This window comes from Lotus japonicus, chromosome 2 (assembly GCF_012489685.1).
Source record: "Lotus japonicus ecotype B-129 chromosome 2, LjGifu_v1.2".
NCBI classification, from domain to species: Eukaryota; Viridiplantae; Streptophyta; class Magnoliopsida; order Fabales; family Fabaceae; genus Lotus; species Lotus japonicus.
Window position 1 is genome coordinate 57,211,451 of NC_080042.1, and position 23,237 is coordinate 57,234,687.

Below are 23,237 nucleotides of genomic sequence, written 5' to 3' on the forward strand. Positions count from 1 at the left end.
ATTGACACATCTCAACAAAGGAACTCCAATGCCCCTTCTGTAAAGCTGCTCTCCCATCATTGTGTAGTGACTTGCTTCCCGAATCTGATCTTTTGAAAACAAAGCTAGATTTGAGCCCTTCGCCTCCAAACACATTTGAATTCGATCCATCCAATCCAGAGCCGCTCCGCCCGTTACCATCACAACATCACCTTCATTTACCTGGCTTTTTTGTACTTGCTAATTTAGATAAGATGTCAGCCCTGATGTTTTCCTCTCTTGGCACATGATTAACCTAAACTCTGTCCATCTATTTCAACAATTCTTGAACCTTCACCAAATACTTTGCCAACTGAACATCCTTCGCCTGATATTCTCCCTTAATCTGATTTGCCACAAGCTGAGAATCGGTTTTGATCGAAAGATAACGCACATTCATCTCTTTGGTCAGCCGCATTCCTGCTATGATTGCTGATGACCCGGGATTTAGAGCTATTTTCCTAGTTTATTGTCATTTAGTTTAAATATTTTTTAGGATATTTTGGTCATTTTAGGACACATTAGAAGTAATTCATGCATTTTAATATTTTAAATATGTTTTAGTTATTTTTATAGTTTATATATTATTTTTATGGATTTATTAGGATTATAAGTATTTTTATCATTTATTTATTTTCTGTTATTATCTTCTAATGATTTTATTTTATTTTTATTGTTGTTTTAGGGGAAGATTTGGAAAAGATAGAGAAAATTCAGAATTAAAAAAAGAATTCTGGAGGTTGGAATTATGGGCCGCGCGAACGCGCTAAATTACCGTGTACTTCTGGTGCGATCGCGCCACTTGTCAGCCCACTGGAAAAAGACGCACGAGATTCCGCGCCATTTAGGCTTACAGTGCGTGTAACCGCACCAGATCAACCCCTCAGCTGAAAAGATAAAAACGAGGTTTTGGTACGGTGCATCGCGCATAGATGATACAGTACACTAGCACCCATGTGCACCACCGGATCAGCATCAGACGACAGGAATAGCGAGGGTGCATGTTCTTACTGTGCACTCTGCCACACCAGAACGAAACCCCACTAGAACGTGAAAAACGCTATAAATAGCGTTTTAAACCTAATTTTTCACATTCTGAGCACCTGGAGACGAATTTGAGCAAGCCAAAGACACAATTTTGGTTATTGAGAGTATTTTTTCGGGTTTTCTTGGATCTCTTATGTTTTTCTTCTTAGATTTTGAATTGTTTCTCATGTCTATGAGGAACTAATTCTTCTTTAGCACCTGGGATGCCTAGTCTTTTTTATCTTATGCTTTGATTTGTACTTTGTTGGTGTGATGAATTTATGTTAGAATCTATGAATTCCGTTTCAGTTTTAATTCTATTTGATTGCAAGCAAATACCTTACTAATTTCTGTGAGACTTGAAAGAGTGATTAGAAATTAGGGATTTAAGGGAAAATAATTTATTAACTTTTCTCTACGACCTTAGGAATGAGGGTAGGAGTTAATAGTGGTGGCCAAAATTATAATTTTATCTTTAATCTGTTGGTTTAGGTGCTCGTAACACAGACTTAATATTCAAATTAAAAGTCTTTCTTGTTTAAGGAATTAGCAAGTTAAGAACTTAGGCTAGATCACCATAGAGAGTAATTTTTATTTCACACAAACACGTTTGATTAGGCATAAGTGATAATTGGCGAAGCTAATCCAGGTGCTATTTTTCTAAATTAAGTTTCACAAATTCTATTAGCTTTCTCATATTTCCCTGCAATTGAAAAATTAAATCAAAACCCCCAATCTTATTTTACTTTTCCTTACTAAATCATAGAATTAGTCTGAATCGATAATTGAACACAATCCCTTGGGTACGATATCTTTTATATTACTACGGGCAAATCTGTATACTTGCAGATTGGCTTATCAAGTTTTTGGCGCCGTTGCCGGTGATTATTTTTCTTTTATTGATTTAAGCTAGTTTTTATTATTTAGACATTTGCTTTTAATTTATTTTATTCATAAAAAAATTAAAAAAAATTTTTTTTTGCTTTTAAATTGGTGCTCTTAATTTGTTTGCTTTAGTGTATGCGAGGTACTGTAGAACCAAATTCTCTACTTTTGATTCTAAGATCGAGAAGACTGCTCGCAAGAACAGAGCTCAACAAAGAAGAGAAAAAGCAAGAGAAAATGCCGATAGTACCATGGCTGCAGAGTCACTAGCTGAGATGGAGGCAAGACTCCGTGGTCAATTAACTGCAGAATTTAATGAACGTATGGAAGCTGAACTACATGCTCGTTTGATTCAGAATCAAGAGAATGAGGCTGCATTGGAGGCCGAGAGATCCCTGAAAGACCTTAATGCACCTCAAATCAGTTTCAGATTTGAGGGAAGCATTGTCAAACCAACAGGCCTACCAAGAGGTTTCAAAATTCCACCACACATAATGCACTCGATAGCACAGAATCAATTCGGAGGAAGCGTACTGGAGGATCCATATGCTCACATGGATCGGTTTACTATGCAGGTGTCCCCCGTGGTATCTGAACAAGTAAGTCTGGATGATGTCAGACTAACACTCTTCCCCCACTCTCTGAGGGACGCTGCTGAAGAGTGGTTGAGGGCTCAACCTCAACAGAGTATAATTTCTTGGGATGATCTAGCCAAGAAGTTCTCAGAAAAGTTTTTTCCTAGCTCTCGCATGAGGCAACTGAAGCATGACATCAATACTTTCTATCAAAAGGAATCAGAGAATCTTCATGATGTATGGGAAAGGTTCAAGGGACTTCTTAGAAAGTGTCTAGGCCACAATTTGAAAGAATCAGCACAGGTAGACAGGTTCTATGCAGCTCTCAACAAAGATACAAGAGTCAAGTTGGACCTTGCGGGCAAGAATGAAGCTTTTGATCATCTGTCAACTAAGGATTCTCTTGAAATCATCAACAATCTGGCTGAAAGGGAAGCCCACTCTAGCTATGATAGATGCAACAAGAGAAGCGTGAATCAAATTCAGGCATATGACAATGTAATGGCGTCTAACAAGGCACTGTCAGAGAAGATGGATGTCATGTTCAAGAGGATGGATGATCGCAAGATAAGCACTGAGAATGAGGCAATGGATGAAGAGATCAAGTATATGAGAAGCATTAGGCATGATCCACCTACTGGTACAGACAACCCCAGTGGGCCAATCATCCTAGTTTGTCTTACAGAAATCAAGATGGATATGCACAACAAGGAAATTCTAAGCAGTACTCCAATCCACAAAGGGGCCAATATCAAGATCAGAGGCAACAACCTCAACAGGATCAGAACTCTGGGAAAAGGAGCTTGGAAGACATTGTGGGAAAACTAGCTCAGACCACTGAGTCCTTCATGACTGAGAGCAGAAATACCAACAAAAATCATGAGGCTTTCCTCAGGAATTTGGAGAATCAGATGGGTCATCAATTGCTTCATACTCCGCTTGGTTGTTACTTGCCTTAAAATCGAACTTGAGAGATTGCTCAATAATCACTCCGCCTGGACCTTCCAAAACTATGCCAGCTCCACTTCCTTTCACATTTGACGAACCATCAACAGACAAAACCCATTCCACTTCTTCTGATACTCTCTCTTCTGGAGACATCTCATTCACAAAATCTATTAAGCCCTGCGCCTTTATCTGTCCATTCTTCTCAAACACTATACCAAATTCTGACAATTCGACAGCCCAAGAAACCATACGCCCTGCTAAATCAGGCTTTTGCAGTACTTGGCGTAGAGGGAAGTCAGTTTTGACTTTAATTTGAAAACCTTGAAAATAAGGTCTCAACTTTCGGGCGGTGACAATCAAAGCTAGTGCAGTTTTTTCTATTTTTTGATACCTTGACTCAGCCCCTTGTAAAGCATGGCTCACAAAATATATAATTCTCAACTCATCTTTACACTCTTGCAATAAGACAGAACTCACAACATTATCTGATATGGAAATGAAAATTGATAACGGAATACCTGGAATTGGTTTTGACAATATGGGAGGCTTAGCCAGATGCTCCTTTAAATTTTGGAAAGCCTGCTCGCATTCATCTGTCCATTGAAAATATTTGTTATTCCTCAAGCACTGAAAGAATGGAGCCACCTTACTCCCCGAGCATGGTAAAAATCGTGACAGAGCCGCAATCCTTCCTGTTAGCTTATGTACTTCTTTCACTGATGTTGGGTTTTGCTTGTCCAGAATTGCCTTGCACTTATCAGGATTAACTTCAATTCCTCTTCTAGTAATCATAAAGCCCAAAAATTTTCCACTCTGAATTCCGAAAGAGTATTTTTCCGGATTCAAACGCATGCTATGCTTTCTGATTTCCCCAAAAGCTTCGGTTAAATCCAAACAATGACCGCCCATTTCTTCTGATTTAACCACCATATCATCCACGTAAATTTCCATGTTGCGCCCTACCTGCTTTTCAAAAACCCTGTCCATCAACCTTTGGTAAGTAGCTCCTGCATTTTTTAGCCCAAATGGCATAGTCTGATAGCAATAATTTGCTTGATTTGTCATAAATGCAGTCTTCTCCTCATCTGGCGCATACATGCGAATTTGATGATAGCCCGAGTACGCGTCCATCAAACTCAGCATTCCAAATCCTGAAGCCCTGTCAACCAATTTATCAATGTTTGGTAGCGGATCTGAATCTTTTGGACAATGTTTGTTCAAATCTGTATAATCCGTGCACATTCGTCATTTTCCATTACTCTTCTTGACCATAACAACATTAGCCAGCCAAGTAGGATACTTCACTTCCCTTATGAAATCTGCATCAATTAATTTATTAGTCTCTTTTTTCACTACAAGTGCCTTTTCTTCGCCCATCTTACGCTTCAACTGGGCGATTGGCTTCACACCAGGATTCAATGCCAATTTGTGGCAAATGAATTCTGGATCAGTTCCCGGAAGATCCCGTGCGCTCCAAGCAAATAAGTCCATGTTCTCAGCTAACAGTTGCACTAGTCTGCTTTCCTGGATTGGAGTCAAATTCACCCCGACTTTCAAATTCCTTTCGCCCATTTTCATTGTCTTTGTTTCCTCTTCTGGAGTCATTTTGAAATCGGAAAAGCCCTCTCTCGGGTCCAAACTGACCTCATCTTGATCAACATCAACCCCAAAAACTCTATGTCCCTCCTTCACTGCTCTTTTCCCCATGTGACCATACTGCTTGAAACTGTCGGAATATCATTTCCTAACAACCACCTGATCAGCTTTCAAAGTTCCAACTCCACCTTTATCCAACGGATACTTAACTCTTAAGTGTCTTGTTGAAATAATCGCCCCAAGTTAGTTAAGCGATGGTCTTCCAATAAGCACATTATATGGCGACGTACATTGTACCACAAGAAACTTAATGGCAAAGGCTTTCTCATTTTTACCTTCACCAAACACGATATTCAGCTCCACATACCCTCTAACAAATACTTTCTCACCTAAGAAACCAACTAACGCCCCATCATATGGCAATAAATCAGCTTATGTAAGCCCTAGTTTCTCAAATGCATCTCCATGTATCAAATCTGCAGAATTCCCCTGATCCAGCAGTACCCTCTGTTGGTCAATTCGCAAGTGTACGAATACCTCCGGGTTTTAAAATATCGAACCACAGGGATTGTGAGTGAGAATTGTTGATTTAAGTCTAAAGTTTGCAAGTTTCTAAAGCAGTAAAATTCAGAAATTGGTTTTGGTTGATTGTGACAAAAGATTTGCAAAAGAGCAATGTTGGTAAAGTTTGAAATAACAATTGATGGAAAATTGCCTTGGGTTGTTGATCATCTAATCCATTTTAGTCCACTTATCCTATGCATGTGATACCTTGATTTAACTCTTGTTGTTATAGCCTATGTACTTACTAGTTGATTCCTCACAAAAGTAACTCTCTCAAACTGAAAGATAAGCCCAATTCCTTGTGTACTTAAACATTCATAAGAGGTATGATAGCATGTATATTCAGGCCAACAAAACCCTCCCCTCACTCTATGCCTAGAAGCAAGTATAGAAGGATCTATTTCAATTCATGTCCCTAAATCATAACAAACTTCCATTTGGTTATAATCTAGTCTATAGCAAAGGTGCACCAAAGCTAAACATGCAATAAGGAATTGAAATACAAAATTAAATCAAGACTCATGCATAGAGATAGGATTTAACAAACTAAAATTTCATAGAATCTCTTAACCCAAAGCAAAAAGTAAACTAGCCACTCATGGCTAGTGAATTCATAAAGGAAATGTAAAGAAAACCTGAGGAAAAATACAAGTTGGAAGCCTCCCTTGGCCCCAAAGTTCTCCTCAGCTCTCAAACTTGATCAAAAATGAGTAAAATGTCAAAATGTCAAAAAATGTATCAAAGAAATTGGCCTAAGCCTTATTTATAGGCAAATTACACGAGACTGGGCGCTCAGGCGCCAATTCAAAGCGCCTGAGCGCCAATTGCATGTTGAAAAACATGCCTCTGGACCCAATTGGCGCCTAGGCGCCCATTCCCAGCGCCTAGGCGCTTAAGCTCGCCTGAAAAGGACTTTTTGGCTTCTGAAACTCCTCTTTTCAATCCTCTTTAAGTTCTCCATCAATTCCATGCTTCTTGGCCTTCTTTCTCCTTCAGTTTTTGCTCTCCAAACCTAACCAACAAGTCATGGAAGATTCTAGAAGCTTCAAGAGCTCATTAGCACAAGAGGTCCTTCATAAAACACAACAAAACCATGCAAGACCTAAACTTTACTTAAAATGCAAGAAAACTCCCTATAAAACTACTAAATTACCAAAACAAAAATGCATGAGAATGCATGAAACACTACATGAGACTCAACAAAAAGACTCAAAACACTCAAAGAAATGACCCTAAAAACACTACTAAAATAGGGTCATCACCCTCTCAATTTCATAATCAGCAATTTTTAACATCACCACAATGGGATCATCTTCATGAGGCTTAACTCCCTCAAAATCTTTGACAGTAAATATAATATCGGGCTGATTGATTCCTCAACTTCCCCAATCATTAGCATACACGACATTTATAGAGTGAACATACATCTTTCTGGGAGAGTTGTTCATGCCTCCTCCCCGAAATCCTCCAAATAAAGAATGGATACGCCCTTTAGTTTCGCCTCCAGCTTGCTTCTTTGGCTCCGCCTCTTCGATTTCCTTTCAGGTCTCATCACACTTCGTTGAAGTTCCAGCTCCATCTGATTCCTTGCGCCCCTCCAGTTGACACATGTAACCTGCTTTTATCAAAGCCTCAATCTCCTTCTTTAGGGTGAAACGGTCATCAATTTTATGTCCCGTAGTTCTATGGTATTCACACCACTTATTTCTGTCCACGTTGCTTGGTGGGCGTTTCGGTTGCTTTGGAAAACAAATCGTGTTAGCCTCCAAACACATGTGCAGGGTTTCAGTTAAATTAACTATAAGTGGGGTCGACCTGTCTTGTTGGTTTCTGGTCCACGTCATCGATTGTCCATAATCACGATTTCAATAAGGCTGAGCACGATTTCGAAAATTAGAGCGGTTATCAAAACGACTTGTATTGTTGTAACTTCTTTCTCCTTTTGAAACCGCTCGCCCGAGCGCTGGTCATTAACCGTCGCCTTCTTCGAATCCGACTGTTGTTGTTGGCCAGTAACCGCTGCATTCTTGCGGTTTCTCTTTATACGATCACTTTGTTCTTCCCGAATAAAACCTTGCACCCTGCTTCGCAATTCCGCCATCGTCTCCACGGGCTTACGGCTTAAGCTATTGTTCAAATTTCCTGACTGAAGACCCAATTCAAAAGCCGCTATGCAAATTTCCGGCATCTTGTCCTCCAAATGTACCGATAATTGATTGAAACGCCCCATAAAAGATTGAAGACTTTCATTAGGCCTTTGCTGTACATTAAATAAAGCTGCTGGAGTCACCTTCTGGGCGCGACTAGTTTAAAATTGCGACAAGAATTTCGCAGATAAATCCATAAATCCAGCAATTGAACGCGGTGGAAGCATTGTAAACCAAGTCATCGCTTACTTTTTGAGAGTTGAGGGAAGCATTTTCCACTTCAGAGCATCTGAAGCGCCCACGATAACCATTTTGGTGTTGAAGTACACCAAATGATCCTTTGGGTCAGAATCTCCAAAGTATGAAACAAGAACCAAAGTCTTCAAATTATCTGGGACGGTAGTATTTGCAATGTCATCCGTGAACGGTTGAAAATCTACCACCATCTTTGCCATTCTACGATCGCCCTCATGTAGGCCCCGATCTTGATTGATTTCAGCAAGTTGAGTTTGCAGTTGTTGATTGTGTTGGCGGAGATCAGTTAGATCCGCCATGATCTGTTGCAAAATGTCGGGCGGAACATTTTCATGGTTAACATGACTGTCCCTTCCATTCGCTCCAGATCGATTCACCATTTTCAGTGAGTTTGAAGCCTAGGATTAAATTCCTCGACCCCACGGTGGGCGCCAATGTTCCGGTCTAGAACTCTGGTCAGGGCTAAGCAACTAGAAAGCAATCACAAGATATGACAAAGTAGCAAATGAGTAAAAAAGTGTTGGATCCCCCACCGCTTGGGCGGTGTCCTTTATTTATATGCTGGTTTTGACCCGTGCGAGTCATCGGTCGCCTGGCCCAATATTACAAAGTTTGTAAGCCCACTGAATTACAAAGGCTGTAAGCCCAATGATAGTACAGGGTCATTAAAAAAATCTCTGAAAATATTGTTTGATTCATATTAGTCCTGAAGATGAAAACAAATATTTTTAACATATTTTTATGTTGTATGTCATTAGTTCACGTGACAATCCTTATCAGATATAAAATTAATGAATTTATCTCTAATTTATTCCACATATACAATCATTTAATAAATTTTCTCTCACTTATCACATTTCATATCAACCAACCACAACGCTTCTTCATTAACTACATTATTCTCTATCCAATGTAGAATTTAATAGTTGCACATTGTATTGGTAAAACTAAATACGAGCATTTTAATACTACCTCCGATCCGATCCTATTTTTACGAAGTAAAAAAAAATTCACATAATTTAAGAAATGTAGTTAAACTCCATAAAATGCGTTAAGTTTGTCTTGATAAACTTTCAAAATTACCTTTTGTTATTAGTGTTGGAGAGGGAAAGAGAAAGAATAATTAATGAGACAAATTTTACAAGTTAGAATAAATAAGGGCATCATTGGAAAAAAATAATTAATATATCTCAAACTTTCATTTGTTTCTTATAAAAATGACCAAAATTTTTCTTTTCTTTCATTCTTATAAACAAGACCGGAGGTAATAACTTTGTACAATCAATAATTATCATTTTACTCTTTGTGCCACAATTCCAAACAACTATCTTTTTGGAACAGAAAGAGTATATATTATTGAGTAATATTGCCCCCCAATTATAATTGCCCCCACACTTTCGTAAATTGTGAATGCTATGACTTGATATCCAGTATTGTATTTTGTACTGAAATGTTCGATCATTCTCCTCTTTATATTGGTCTAAATGTGATGATTTTGTTGGGCCGTTATCATTTTATTGCCATTTTTTAGTGCTTAAATAAGATTGGATAAAGCATTGTATCTTTGGTGTAAAATGTTGGAAGAACATATAATAGCTAATAGATATCATCTTTCAAAATTCATCTGGCTAACAAGTCAAGATATAACCGACACGAATTAAGTCTTTCAAAACAAAACTTAACACAAAATATAAGTCCTCAAGCTGAAAGATAAGCTCATTAAGCTAGAGTTCCTACTCATACGATAGCATTAGCTGCACTTGCAATCCTTGGTCATAGATCAGCACACTCCTTACCAATTGGACCAGTGATAGCAGAACCTTTCATTTCTCCCTTGGGATTCACAATGACCCCAGCATTATCTTCGAAGTACATGAAAACACCGTCCCTTCGGCGCCAAGGCTTGCGCTGGCGAACGATGACACCAGGAAACACCTTCTTCCTCAGATCGGGCTTCCTCTTCTTGACGGTGGCCATCACCATGTCTTCGATGCAAGCAGAAGGAAGACGGTTCAGACGACCCTTGATCCCCTTCACGGAAATGATGTAGACATTCTTCGCACCGGTGTTGTCAGCGCAGTTCACCGTCGCTGCCACCGGGAGACTCAACGACATCCGGAACTTGTTCCCGCCGATCCACCGTCACCTTGATCTTTTAATTTCTTTTATCTTTAATCTATATACTGTGCTTTTTTTGTGTGTTTTTTTTGTACATCGGAAAATTAAACAACAAAAGAAAAAAGCTACAAGGCTAACAAATCCCTAGCCAAGATGGGATTACTCTCTTGAGGAGGGTCCTCAAGGCGTGTCAAAGCACAGCTATGAGCATTTCCAAGAGCAGCAAGTCCATCCGCAGCATCGTTGGCACTCCGAGGGATGTGAGAAAGTTTAACATGCCAAGCTCGTGCAAGTAAGCTCTTTATTTCCAAGAACTCTGTTGCCTGTTCATGAAAGTGACACAGGTACCTTGAACCGTACTGACAATCTCCAGGCAATCTATTTCGCAGAACACCATCCGTTGTCCGCTGTCCCAAGCCATTTCAAGCCCAGCTTTTAACGTTGTAAGTTCAGCTAGAAGAGGGTTACCACCGCTGCATCCACCAAGAAAACCTTGCAGCCACTTGCCAGCCGAATCACATAGTAAACCTCCATCGCCCATGCGACGGTTGATATGATCATATGCCCCATCCGTATTTAACTTGCAGTAACCTAGAGGAGGGAGACTCCAACGAACATGCTCAAAATCACTCTCGGTACCCATCCATTGATCATAGTCCATACTTTCCTGGAATATCAATTGAACTGCCTTCTCCACGGTCCAGTTATTATCCCCTAGAACCATGTTATTTCTCCACCGCCATAGACCCCATAGGGCAGATACGAACAATATCGCATGTGTGCCTTGTGCTTGCTCTCGGACCCAATCCTTCACGCTATTGATATAGAATTTGTGCCATCCAGTAGCATTAAGACGCTGCTATACTCGTAGAGAATAGGGACAATCTCGTAAACAGTGGATGATATCCTCCACCTCATGGGAACAACGCGTGCAGGTCGGGGAAGCTGCCAACCTACAACGGAACCTGTTCTGATTTACTTGGATAGCATCCCGGAATATAAACTAGATAAAGACACGTATTTTCTCCGGGACCATGATCTTCCAGATCCACGACCAAGTGTCAGGTTCACTTTCCTCCTGGTAGTCCGTGATCAACCACCGATAGGCATCCGATGCTCGGTAAACTCCCTGGCTACTATACCTCCATACCTATTGATCCTCAATGTTCATTCTCAGCTCTGGCTTGATGGACTGAAGGCGTTGCAAGAAGGGCTGTGGCATGGACGTAGAAAGACGAGACACGTCCCATTGCCCCTGATTCACCATATCTGCAAGTGTGAGCGCTGAGTCCGAAATGTGTATGAAAGGGGTGATTTTTCCTAGAGCTCCAAAGCCACTCCAATCTTTAAACCATAGGGAGGTGTTGCCTTGCCCCAAGCGGAAAGAGAAACTCTCTCTTAACACATCCCTCACTTTTAGCAGGCCCTTCCACAGAGGTGATGCGTTTTGATCTGCAGAGACTTCCAGGACCGAATGCTCTCCCAGATATCTATGAGACAAGACATGAACCCTAAGCTTGTCATGATCCTGGACTAGAGACCAAATCAATTTGCCCAGCAATGACGTATTGGTGTGTGTAGTGTCCTGCAAACCAATGCCTCCCATGGTTTCTGGGAGCGTTAGCTTGTCCTAACTAACTCGGTGCCATCCTCGGTTTTGGGCATTAGTGGACCAAATAAATGAGCTGGTAACCTGATTTAAGGAGGAGGTTATACGACGCGGCAACTATACAACTTGCATAGAATATGTTGGAATAGCTGCAATTACGGATTTTGCTAGGCATATTCTTCCAGCAGTGTTAAGGAGCCTGCTTTATCATGATGTGAGCCGGCGTGCTACTTGATCAAGTAGGAACATGTATCTTGCGTGTGACTGCCTGCTAGTAGACAATGGGAAGCCAAGGTATTTTCCCAAGTCATTCGCAAACGGGATAGGACAAGTAGATGAGAGACTACTTTTTACCACAGCAGGCACACCACGAGAACAAATTTCTCTAGACTTGGAAATATTAACTTTCAGGCCAGATACAGCACCAAATTCCTCCAAGATGCTACCCACAATTTGCAGTTGGTTAATTTGTGCCTTGCAAAAAAGTAACACATCATCAGCAAAAAATAAGTGGGATAGAGGCGGGCCACCTCTAGATACATAGATTGGCTTCCACTGTTTATCATTAACAGCCTTCTGGATGCGAACAGAAAGCTTCTCCATGCACATGACGAACAAGTATGGGGAAAGCGGGTCACCTTGGCGGAGCCCCCTATGAGGATGGAACCAAGGTAAGTGAGAGCCATTCCAAAGCAGTGCCAATTTAGAGGAGGTTACACAATTCATAATTAAATTAATAATAATACTCGGGAATTTCAAATCTCGAAGAGTATCCTCCAGGAATCTCCAAGATAACTTATCATATGCCTTCTCTAGATCAATTTTGAGAGCCATCGATCCTTTCTTTGCAGTAGATCGGTTAAGATAGTGTACAACTTCATGTGCAATGATTGCATTATCAGTAGTCCCCCTTCCTGGGACAAATCTAGATTGTAGAGGCCCAATAAAGTGATCAAGAAACGGACGGATGCTAGCCACTAACACCTTTGTCACAATTTTGTATACCACGTTGCAAAGACTAATTGGTTGGAGCTCCTTCATAGTAGTAGGGACATCAACCTTTGGTATCAGAACAATCAATTAGAATCTCTGTAAGGTTAGGGTCAATTGAGCCTGTGAGAAAAGCATTACTCACCACCCTCCAGATGTCATCATCGACAATGTCCCAGTAGCGTTTGAAGAAAACCGATTGGAAACCATCCGGTCCAGGTGCCTTATAGAACTTCATGGAGAACAGGGCCTTCTTGACTTCCTCCTTAGTGACGTGGTTCAAGAGGGCAGCTATGCACTCAGCAGGGATATGGGGCATGTCACTCTCCATATAGCTAATCCCATCTGTGTCCTCTCCTGTTTCAAAAAGTTCTTGGAAGAATTCCTGTGCCTCATTTCTATGAGTTGCTTCATCTGTGCTCCAAGAATTATCCCTCAACCGCAACTTATGGATTTTGTTGCGTTTTCACTTCATAATGGTTTGAGTGTGGAAAAAGGATGTATTCCTATCCCCATACCTTACCCACTGTTCTCGAGATTTCTGGAACCAAGTGAGAGCCTCTTGGCGAAGAATGTTACTGTATTCTCCTTGGAGTTTTGCCTCTAATTGGACCATGCTCGGGCGAACACAATGATCCAAATCACGTTGAATTCCCTTGAGTCTCCCTTCAATATGTCTTGTACGCTGGAATATGTTCCCGAAGGTGTGTTTATTGAACTAAAGGGAATCGGTTTGGAGTCTAGAGAGCTTGCCACACACGGCCTCGTTCGTGTTCCTCCAAGCATTCATCACAACATTCTGGTATTTATCGTGCTCAGCCCAGGCCGCCAGGTATCTAAAGGGCCTATCAGCAGGGCTCGCGCAAGGAGTATGGCAACGGACCAGCAACGGGTTATGGTCGGAGTGAATCCTAGTGAGCACCTCCACATAGGCCTCCGGGAAGGTCATTCTCCACGCGAGGTCAGCAACTGCTCTATCCAAACGTTTGGATAGTTTTAGCACTCCTCGCTCCTTCCTATGCCATTGAACAGCCCACCTTTCGCCTCAAGGTCTAGCATATTGCAATGTTCAAGCGCCGCTGCAAATAATAGGGCTCTGTTGTGTTGGAAAGCACCTCCTCGAACCTCAGAGGGTAGTAAGACCTCATTGAAATCACCCACGACCATCCATGGTTTGGTTATAGTATTCCTTAGGCTAGCTAGATGAGTCCAAAGTAGCTCCCGAGCCACTATGGTTGGGCTTGCATAGACTGCCGAGCAAGTCCACGAGAAAGCCCCAATCTCGACCTCAAATGTAATTATCTGAGTCATGGAATCAACTATTTTGATACGCACCGACGAGTTTTGGTGATGAAGGACCCATATTCCACCGTGGTGCCCCGTTGCAAAAAATAATTTTTCGGGTTAAATCGATTAATACCGTTATTGGATCGTTCGTTTAAATTCCAAGAAACCTGTTATGAGTTCTAGAATTCTGTCGCCGGATTCTATCATATAATTCACAGAGGAATGTGCAGGAAAAATCGGAATCGCGAAATTTTCATTTTCCCGCGTTTTCCATCTCCTATAAATAGAAGAAAAAACAAAAAAAAAATCACATTTTCCACCATAGATGGCCGTGGGTTTGAGAGGAAGAAGGGGAGGAGAGCTTTTCGCCATTTCTTGACGGTTCGACGTACCGTTCGTTGCTACGCGTAGACCTCGAGGTACTGATGTTATTCCTTACCTCTGATCGTAAAGTCTGTCGCTTTTTTCTATGTCTTTCTGTGCTCAAACTTTTGAGCTTTTTGTAAAAGTGCCCATATAACTTGATTTCTCTGCCTAAACTTATTCCCTACATGCCCAAGAGCATGAATATTCAGTTACTTTCTGCTGAATCTCGCCGAATCGCCGCAGAGATCCAATTATGTGGAAATACCCATTTTTATGAGAAAGCTTCACTTTTTGGTTCAAAAACTCTCTACTGAGCTTAGCGCCAGTAGGATTAGTTGTTATAAATGTCGTTAGGATCAAGCTTATCAAATTTATTTTTCGAAATTCCAACTTTGAATTTCCGAGCTAAAAACACTGACCAAAATACCCTTGTGTTAGTTTTCGACCCGATAATTTTTCTGAGAGTTTCCCTGGCCTAGATATCACCTACGAATACCTAGGAATTAAATTAGATCGAAGAAAAGTTCGGGAAACCCTATTTTTTGTAGTGGCCGAAACTTAGTTGGAACTGTACCGTGTCCAAAAATATTTTTGGGTTTGTATGGCCTAAGACATAGCGTAGTCCTCCCTATTGTCGAAATTTGGGCTTTGGTTTTGTGTCATTCCGAGTTCTGTAGCTCGATTTATGCACGTTTTAGCGAACGAAGTCTCTGTTGCCCATTCGTGCTCAAGTGTCGAACTCTGAAACTGTAAAAGCTTTCTTTCGGCCTTGTTTAGTGTTATTGGATTGTATTGTTTCTTAGTGACTAAGAAATGATATTGTGCTTAAGGTTTGGAGCGAGTTGAGCTGAGGAAAGAGGTTTAGAACAAGCTGCGAGGTTTCACAACGGAGGAAGACGCACCAAAGGACTTGCTAAGTTCCGGAGTTTGACTTTGGAATCAGACTGTGATATCGAGCTGGGAAGGAGAATAAAAGGTTAGGGTAACTCGGTTTTAGATGAAGAATAAAAGTTTGACTTTGGAATCAGACTGCATGCGTTTGAGATGAAGATGTTTATATTGATTGGCATTGGATTATGATTATTGTAATGAACTGGGAAAATGTTTTCTAGAGGCTTCGGCCGAGTGAACTTATTGAGACGTGTGTCTCCGTTTTCTGAGAGGCTTCGTCGTTTACTGGTTTCTGTCATTACTGCTTTCTTGTGGATGTTTTGATTGTTGTCGTGGTTGATGTTGGGATGGATCATATACTAAGTGTGTGCTAAGTAGCTATATGCTGTGCTGATATTTGTGCATATGCGTTATTGAATTATATTGTGGAGCTTGTGTGGCATATTGTGGAGCCCGTGTGACATATTGTGGAGCTTGTGTGGCATATTGTGGGGCATGTGTGGAATATTGTGGTGGGGCCTTCATGGCATATTAAGTGGCAGGTCAATGGTTTTCGTTCCAAATGACTGTCCCGTCTTGCGAGATGCTTTTGATTGGACCTGTCTTGGCAGTAACACATAGTTGTACCACAGGACACTCATTGAGGTTGTTGATATTGAATTGATGTTATGATGTTGAGGTTGTTGATATCTGATTTGATGTTATATCGTTGAGATTATTGTTGTCTGATTTAAATATGTTATTATGTTGTTGATATCTGATTAAATTTTATGTTGTTGGATATATGTCGTCATCTATCTGGAATTAAGTTGCTAGCTTATGTGCCATGTTATGCACTTCAACTTTAATAACATGCTTTTCTCTTTTATATGTGGTAATTGTATGGGGTTAACCCTTTCTATTTGCTACTTGTTGTTTGGGCGCTTAACGCTATTAGGCGACGGAGAACCGTCGATGGAGCTTGACCTCAGTACGAGCCGAAGACGATGACTTGAAGATTAGTGAAGGACCTAAAGAGTAGAGTCAGGTTAAAGGCTAGAGCCTTGGGTTAGAGAGCTTACCGTTATTGTTTTAAGCTCACCTAATGATTTTTAGGAATTTATGTTTGAATTTCCGGGTAGATTCCGATGCTTTGCTTTCTTGGGGTTCCTCGATGCGGAGACCATAGGAAGTATGTCGGATTTATGGTGTCCTTGCATTATAGATTCTTCGTTGAGTTGTTTCTATTGGTTAGGTTTTGTAGGTTGGGTGCTTTCGTGTTTACCTTTGGGTACTTGCCTTATTCAAGGCTTGATGTAAATCTATATGTAGATGGGAGTATGCATGACATGTTTTAGAAACACTTTGAAAAGAAAAAAATATACTCATGTTTATAAATCCTTTTGAAAAACATTGCATATTTATTTTATCAGGTTACTATGAAGACCCCCGAAATTCGGGGTGTTACAGAAAGGCAATAGTACATCCTTATTCAGGTGAGTTTCCAGAGAAAAGAAAAAAAAAAGGCTTTGAGAGAAAAGAGAGAGATAGGCCGTGAGAGAGAGAGAGAGAGAGCAAGGGGGAAGAAGAAGAAGCTTGTGAGAAGCAAGGGAGAAGAAGAAGTCTCATGAGAAGCAAGGCAAGGGAGGAGAGTTAATCATCTTTCTTCTTCAATCTCTAGACAAAGGTGAGGGCTTTTCCGGTCTTGGGTAGAGTCTAGGCTATGTGCTTCATGATTCTTGTCCTATGAGTTTAAAACTTTGTATGATTGATGATAGATGATCTCTCTAACATGTGAAACTTCTATATGATGAGTAGAGTCCCTTCTTGAGCATGTTTTAGGGTTAAAGCTTCTGTTTTTATCTTCTCAAATTGTGTGATGCCATGATCTATGAAAATTCTTAGACAAAACCTTGCTAAACTTGATGTATATGCTTGGATCTATGATGGTAGTCAATAACATGTGTTAGAATGGGTTGTGTGATGATGAACATGAATGAAACGCTTGCTGGATTTTTCATGAATTGTATGATTAAGCGTGATAACAAGTTTTGGAAAACCCTATACCTAATGTTTGCTACAGCCGAACCCTAATTGCTAGGGTTTAGGTGAATTTTTCTTATCTTCTTGACTAATTGTTTAAGTTGTAGTGAGTTGCTTATTTTTACTACTTGATATGTGAAAAACAATGATTATTTATTGTATTAGAGATGCTTGGCCGAAACCCAAGTGCTCTCTAGGGTTTAGGCATTGACTTGTCTACATGTTGAGAGTATGCTTGAATATTTTTTTTCTTTGTGAGGAATGGGACAAAACCCTAAACCTCTTGATGATTATACTATACATGATGACCTATTATCTTATCCTAGGTTATGATATTAGTAATTAACCTAAAGATGTGAACTTCGCTTACAAGTAGTGATTATATGGTTAAAGTGCTAGGATATAGGCTATGGACCATGAGAACGATGGTGCAGTTAGAGACAAACGGTGACTTGCACGTGAGGGAGATTTGTGGATTGACTGTGTGGTCTCCTTGAGATTTGTCGACTGACTGTGTGGTCTCCACGTTGTAAGATCAAGTTTTGATCTAGTAGTACAACTCTATGTTTTGATGATTACAAGTTAACCTTTTGGTATGAACAATTATGGTACTCTAACGTGTTTTCTGAGTGTGTTCTTAACAGGCTCTGACCTTGTCACAAACTCACACAAATCAGAAGCACTGTGCTTAAAGAGTGATCCTAGCAACGCTTTCGCAATCTCTATGTTCAGTCTGAACAGTAGAAAAGCTTCAGAAGATCTGAAGTATATCAAGCTCTGATAAGGACTCAGCTCACTTGAAGCTCTGATGATCTAGACGCTCTGACAACCCAGATACTCTGAAGGCTCAGAAGTACTGATGGTGTAGAAGACTCTGAAGATCCAGAAGCTGAAGAGTGAAGACTCTGAAGTCCAGAAGCAACTGGCTCTAAAGACCATGTACTGATCCTCTGAAGTGAAGATCAGAAGGTACAGCGGTCAGAGGATCCTTGCTTCCTTCTGACTCTGATCAACCAGCTTCACAAGTTCTAACACGAAGCGCTCCTCTGATCAGAAGTTAAACAAGGTTAAAGGTCAAGTCATTATCCAAAGTACAAAAGCAAATGTACTATCCTGACGACCTAACCTAACATTCTCAGCCACAGCAGAAGCTGGAAATTCTAGAACTGCCCTCCAACGGTAGCATTCTCATGCAACGTTCAAACCCTAATCCTTGGAGTATAAATAGAGGCTGAAGATTGGAAGATGCGGCTAGAAGAACTTACACACGCGCAAGCAATATTCAAACCTTCTAAGCTTTCTTTCATCTTGAATTCATTGTGTTTACTATAAGCTTTTTAGAAGCAATTTCTTTGTAAACAAGAACTTCATATACAGTTGTATAGTTTGCCTTTAGGAGATCAAGGTTGATCGGATCCTAGAAAAGACTAAGAGAGTGAATCTTAGTGTGAGCTAAGTCAGTGTATTGTTAGTCACTTGTAGGTTTCAAGTGCAGTTGTAACATTTACCTGATTAGTGGATTGCCTTCATTCTAAGAAGGAAGAAATCACCTTAACGGGTGGACTGGATTAGCTTGAGTGATACATCAACTGAACCAGGATAAAATCCTTGTGTGCTTTTCTATCTCTTATCTTAAGCACCTCTTGAGTCTCGAAAAGATTTGTTAAAATCTTAAGGTGGAAGTTTTATTTTGAAAACGTTATTCAGCTGGAGGATTATCAGATCCTTGAGAGCAATATCCCAATCTACTGTGACAACACTGCTGCAATCTCATTGAGGTAAAGTATCACTTTATTAGAGATTATGTTCAAAAGGGCGTACTTCTTCTGAAGTTTGTTGATACTGACCATCAATGGGCAGATATTTTTACAAAGTCCTTAGCAGAGGATAGATTTAATTTCATTCTGAAAAATCTGAATATGGACTTTTGTCCAGCATGAAGATGGATCAGAACCTCTGACTATGATACTTCATTATCAGAAGATATCTAGTCTTGAAGGTAACTCCATCAGAGTTTAAGCACCCACTGGTACTCACTCTGAAGCGGAGACAGTAAACGTGTGTCAGTAGCCCTGATGCATAGTTCCTTGTGCCCGTGTGATAGTCTGTTGTAATGAGTGTTGATGTGTTTCTCTCCTGTGTGTGATTGGTGTATTATCTGCTGATATGATGTCTTTAATTTTCAACCGTTGATTTTATTTTGCTTTTTAAATCAACAACGGTTATTTTCAAAACCCATTATACACACACGTTCTCCATCACTTCCGGATTTACACTCTCTCTCTTCGTTTTTCAAAACCCTTATCTCCACGATCTCTCTCTCTCTATTCATCCTCTTCTTTTCTACCCAAACCTTCAACTGCTAAAAAATGGTGAGACCAAACAGAGGTGAAACCACCGAAGGAACTCAATTTCCAGTTATGGCAGTAAGACAAGCTACAGGACAATCAGGCCCTGAAATTCAGAGAACTCAAGCTCAGGCTCAAGGGCAGATGATCCCTCTCGCAGAACGGGGTTGTGCCGTTCACTGTGTCTATGCTCCTGAGGAACTCCAGGTTCTTGCTGAGTGGAGATTCGACCTAAACAACATTGCTGCTAATGGGTATGAGCTTCGTCCTGAAGTTCGTGTTCAAGGCTGGGAAGAATACTTCAACAGGCTTCGAGGTCCGGTTTATGTCAAGTTGGTCAAGGAATTCTGGAAACATGCCGATTGCGACGACACTCAAGTTGTTTCCTACATTGCTGGCAGAAGAATCATCATCACAGAAAAGTCGATTGTTGATCTTCTGGGTGCACACACTGGTAAAGGCTTCAGATTCCAACTAACGGAATCAAAGGTGAAACCCAGGACGAAAGAAGAGACGAACAAAGCTCTCTACACAACTTATAAACCTGGCAAGAGTGACTACAAGGTAGTGGATCTTCATCCAAAGCTCAGGATCTGGCACAAGATTCTGCTTCCTTGCATAAATCAGAGACCAAAGGGAAGCTCTCTAGACTACATCAATTTTTGCCAAAAAGTGATGATGTTCTTCATTCAAGATCACAAGAAGATCTGCCTTCCCTTCTTCCTGTTCTCTTACCTCAAAGAGTGTATCAGGAAATCCAGAACCACTGCCTCTCTGAAGTCGGCCATCAAGTACATTCCTTTTGGAAGACTGCTTACAGATCTCTTCATTGAGAGCAAATTCGTAGAAGATCTGATTACAGCAGGATGCACAGAGGATCTGTCAACCATTGCAAGTGATGTCTTTACCTCCACATCTTTGAAGAACATGGGGCTGATCAAGACAAAGGTTGCTCCTGTTCATGAAGATACTTCTGATGAAGTCAGAAAAAGAAGAGTCCCTCTGGTTGATTATCCTTTATGGTCTCAAGCAGATGCTCCAGAAGCCATTTTGTGCTACATTGATGATTTAAGGCAACAAGGGTACGAGATAGATGTGGACGATTTTTTCATAAACTTGCCACCAGCTCCAGAGTTTGACTCTCCTCCCAAGAAGAAGAAGACGAGGAAAATGCTAGTGGAGGAATCGTCTGAAGAGTCTGATCCTTCTGATGGTGTGATTCAGAAGAAGAAGAAGCAAGCTGACAAGCCTAAGAGGAAGCACGAGGAGCCCACCAAGCCAGATGTTCCATCTGATGGTGATGATGATGCTCCTCCACTAAAGAAGAAAAAGAAGCAGGTCAGGATTGTGGAGAAGCCAACCCGTGTGGAACCAGCTGCTGATGTTGTAACACCCCGATTTCGGTGGCGTCACTTTAGTAACACAAAAATAAAATAAAGGGAAAAAGCAGGTATTTTTTTTTCGTTTTGTTTAAAAAAAAGACATGTCGAAATAAAGACTTAACCCAATCGCGATTAACAGCGATTAATGTCACACCCCGATTTTGGTGGCGTCACTTTAGTAACCAAAAGTAAACTTAATGCGGAAAAACGTGAAATATTTTTTTTTTCGATAATAACTAAGACAAGACTGAATTAAATAAAACCCAAAAGCGAAAAGCAATAGAACTAATATACAATATATAAACAACCCCCGCTGTAAGTAACAACCTCGTCACGAGTAACCTCCAGTGACGGAAAGAAAAGTGCAACGCCCGTAGGCAATATGTACAAACCAAATGAAAAGGGTGAAGTGCCCACAACACCATCCCTCAAAACTGAGAATCAGCTGACCCAATGGTCTGAAAATAAGACCTCCTAAGTCCAACCAACTCTCTGTGATTCCCGTAAGGAAACCACACAAAAAGCTATAGGCGGATCTACCCTGTCCCCTAAGTAACAAACGAAGCAAGACTGTCAGAGCTAAAACTCTACTCCTACACTAATCCTAACTCGAGGAGCTCATACCAACACTCAAAACTATGTGCTAGCATGATCGTCGTCTGAATCAGAATCCAGAACGACCAAGTCTACCAGCCCTATCCGTCCTCCCCTCGCAACCGCAGTGCGCTCCGATGCTGGACTCACGGGCTTAGGCCTCGAACCCTGATCATCAATGATCGCAACAGAGGGTGCACTAGACCCTGCCGAAGGCACTCCCACTGGAATCTCCTCTGAGGGATCCTCCTCCTCTGAAGATGACGGTGGCAGCGGTGCTCCTCCGAATCCTGGTCCGCAGTGAACGCCCGGTGGCAAGTTGAAGCTGATAGAGCATCGCCTCAACACTCCTGACCTCAAGAGTCCTCCACTGTCCACGTGGTCCTCCATGATGCGCCCCGAATACGTCGCTCGGTGGCTCGCGGGGTCAACCACCCACGACCCGGGGTCGTCCTGATCTATGATCTCGTACCTAATCCCCCCCGAAGGGTGGACCATGGTGAACCAGTCCGCAATATTCATCTGACAAAAGGCGTTGTCCGCCAAAGCACACACAGAAGACGCGAGGGTCAACTCTAAAGAACTATGTAGATAATAAACCCAATAGGTACAATTAATAGATAGCCACTTAGGCTTATAGCTAAAGATGTCATTCCTAGGGTTGCATGTTCCACAATAACATAAACACAATAATAGCAGATAGCATGTTCCAAATAGGTTTAACAATTACCAATCACACTCAACAACTAAATTAGTATGCATGTTGCATGATATGTATGCAGGTTAACCCAGTCAACCACATGCATTCCGGAAAGGGATGGACATCAAACGGATCAGCCCTAACACCAGCCACGGTGGAGCCATTTCGGCCCGCGTGCCTTTTACTCCAACAGGGGTAGTCAGATCAGCAGCAAACCCGTAGGTCTGCCATTTCGGTCTGCTACAAGAGACGTCTACAAACGCTCTTTCACGGCATTCCAGGTCTTATGACCATTTTGGAAACCGACGAGGTCCAGAGTACGTCCTGTGTTAATACCTCATTAATGTTGCATGTATGCAAAATGATTAGTCAAACAACGTCTCCGTCCTCACTCGACACGTCGCCACGTGTTCTAGGGAATTTAAAGTCTCTAAAAGCTTACCCTAAGGTAAAGTCGATTCTGCGACCAAAAGACACACTTCATAACGACACATAGCTGCTCCAACAGCACCACAACAAACGCTGCTCCAACAGCACAATAACAAACGCTGCTCCAACAGCACAATAATAAACGCTGCTCCAACAGCACAACAACAAACGCTGCTCCAACAGCACAACAACAAACTCAACACTTGGATCCGACGACACTCCTCGTTTTTCCAAAACTATGATTTGACTTCCAATGCCTTCCTTCGAGGTTGTTATCATTACTTAAAGATTTTGAGGTTATTTAAGGTCTTATGAATTTTCTTTATAAAATAGATTCCATTTTGTCTTATCGCAAGTCTTATACATTTTCAGGATCTCCCAATCCCAAGTCGCTTCCAGAGGATGTCTCGATCCACTAAACAAAATTAAGGCCCGAACCTCGTTCGTCCTATCAAACTTTCTCAAAACTCTCAAAATAAAATCGGCA

General features: G+C 41.1%; 2 protein-coding genes across 3 annotated transcripts in view; both read right to left on the reverse strand.

Annotated features, from left to right (window-relative positions):
• Positions 1 to 23,237, reverse strand: part of LOC130738485 (uncharacterized) — a 38,771-nt gene that overhangs the window by 2,173 nt on the left and 13,361 nt on the right. The gene's annotated exons all lie outside the window — the stretch shown is intronic.
• LOC130738486 (60S ribosomal protein L23-like) lies at positions 9,633 to 10,155 on the reverse strand. Its single transcript, XM_057590473.1, has one exon. It carries the CDS (start codon positions 10,127 to 10,129, stop codon positions 9,788 to 9,790), a length of 342 nt encoding a protein of 113 aa, XP_057446456.1. The 5' UTR covers positions 10,130 to 10,155; the 3' UTR covers positions 9,633 to 9,787.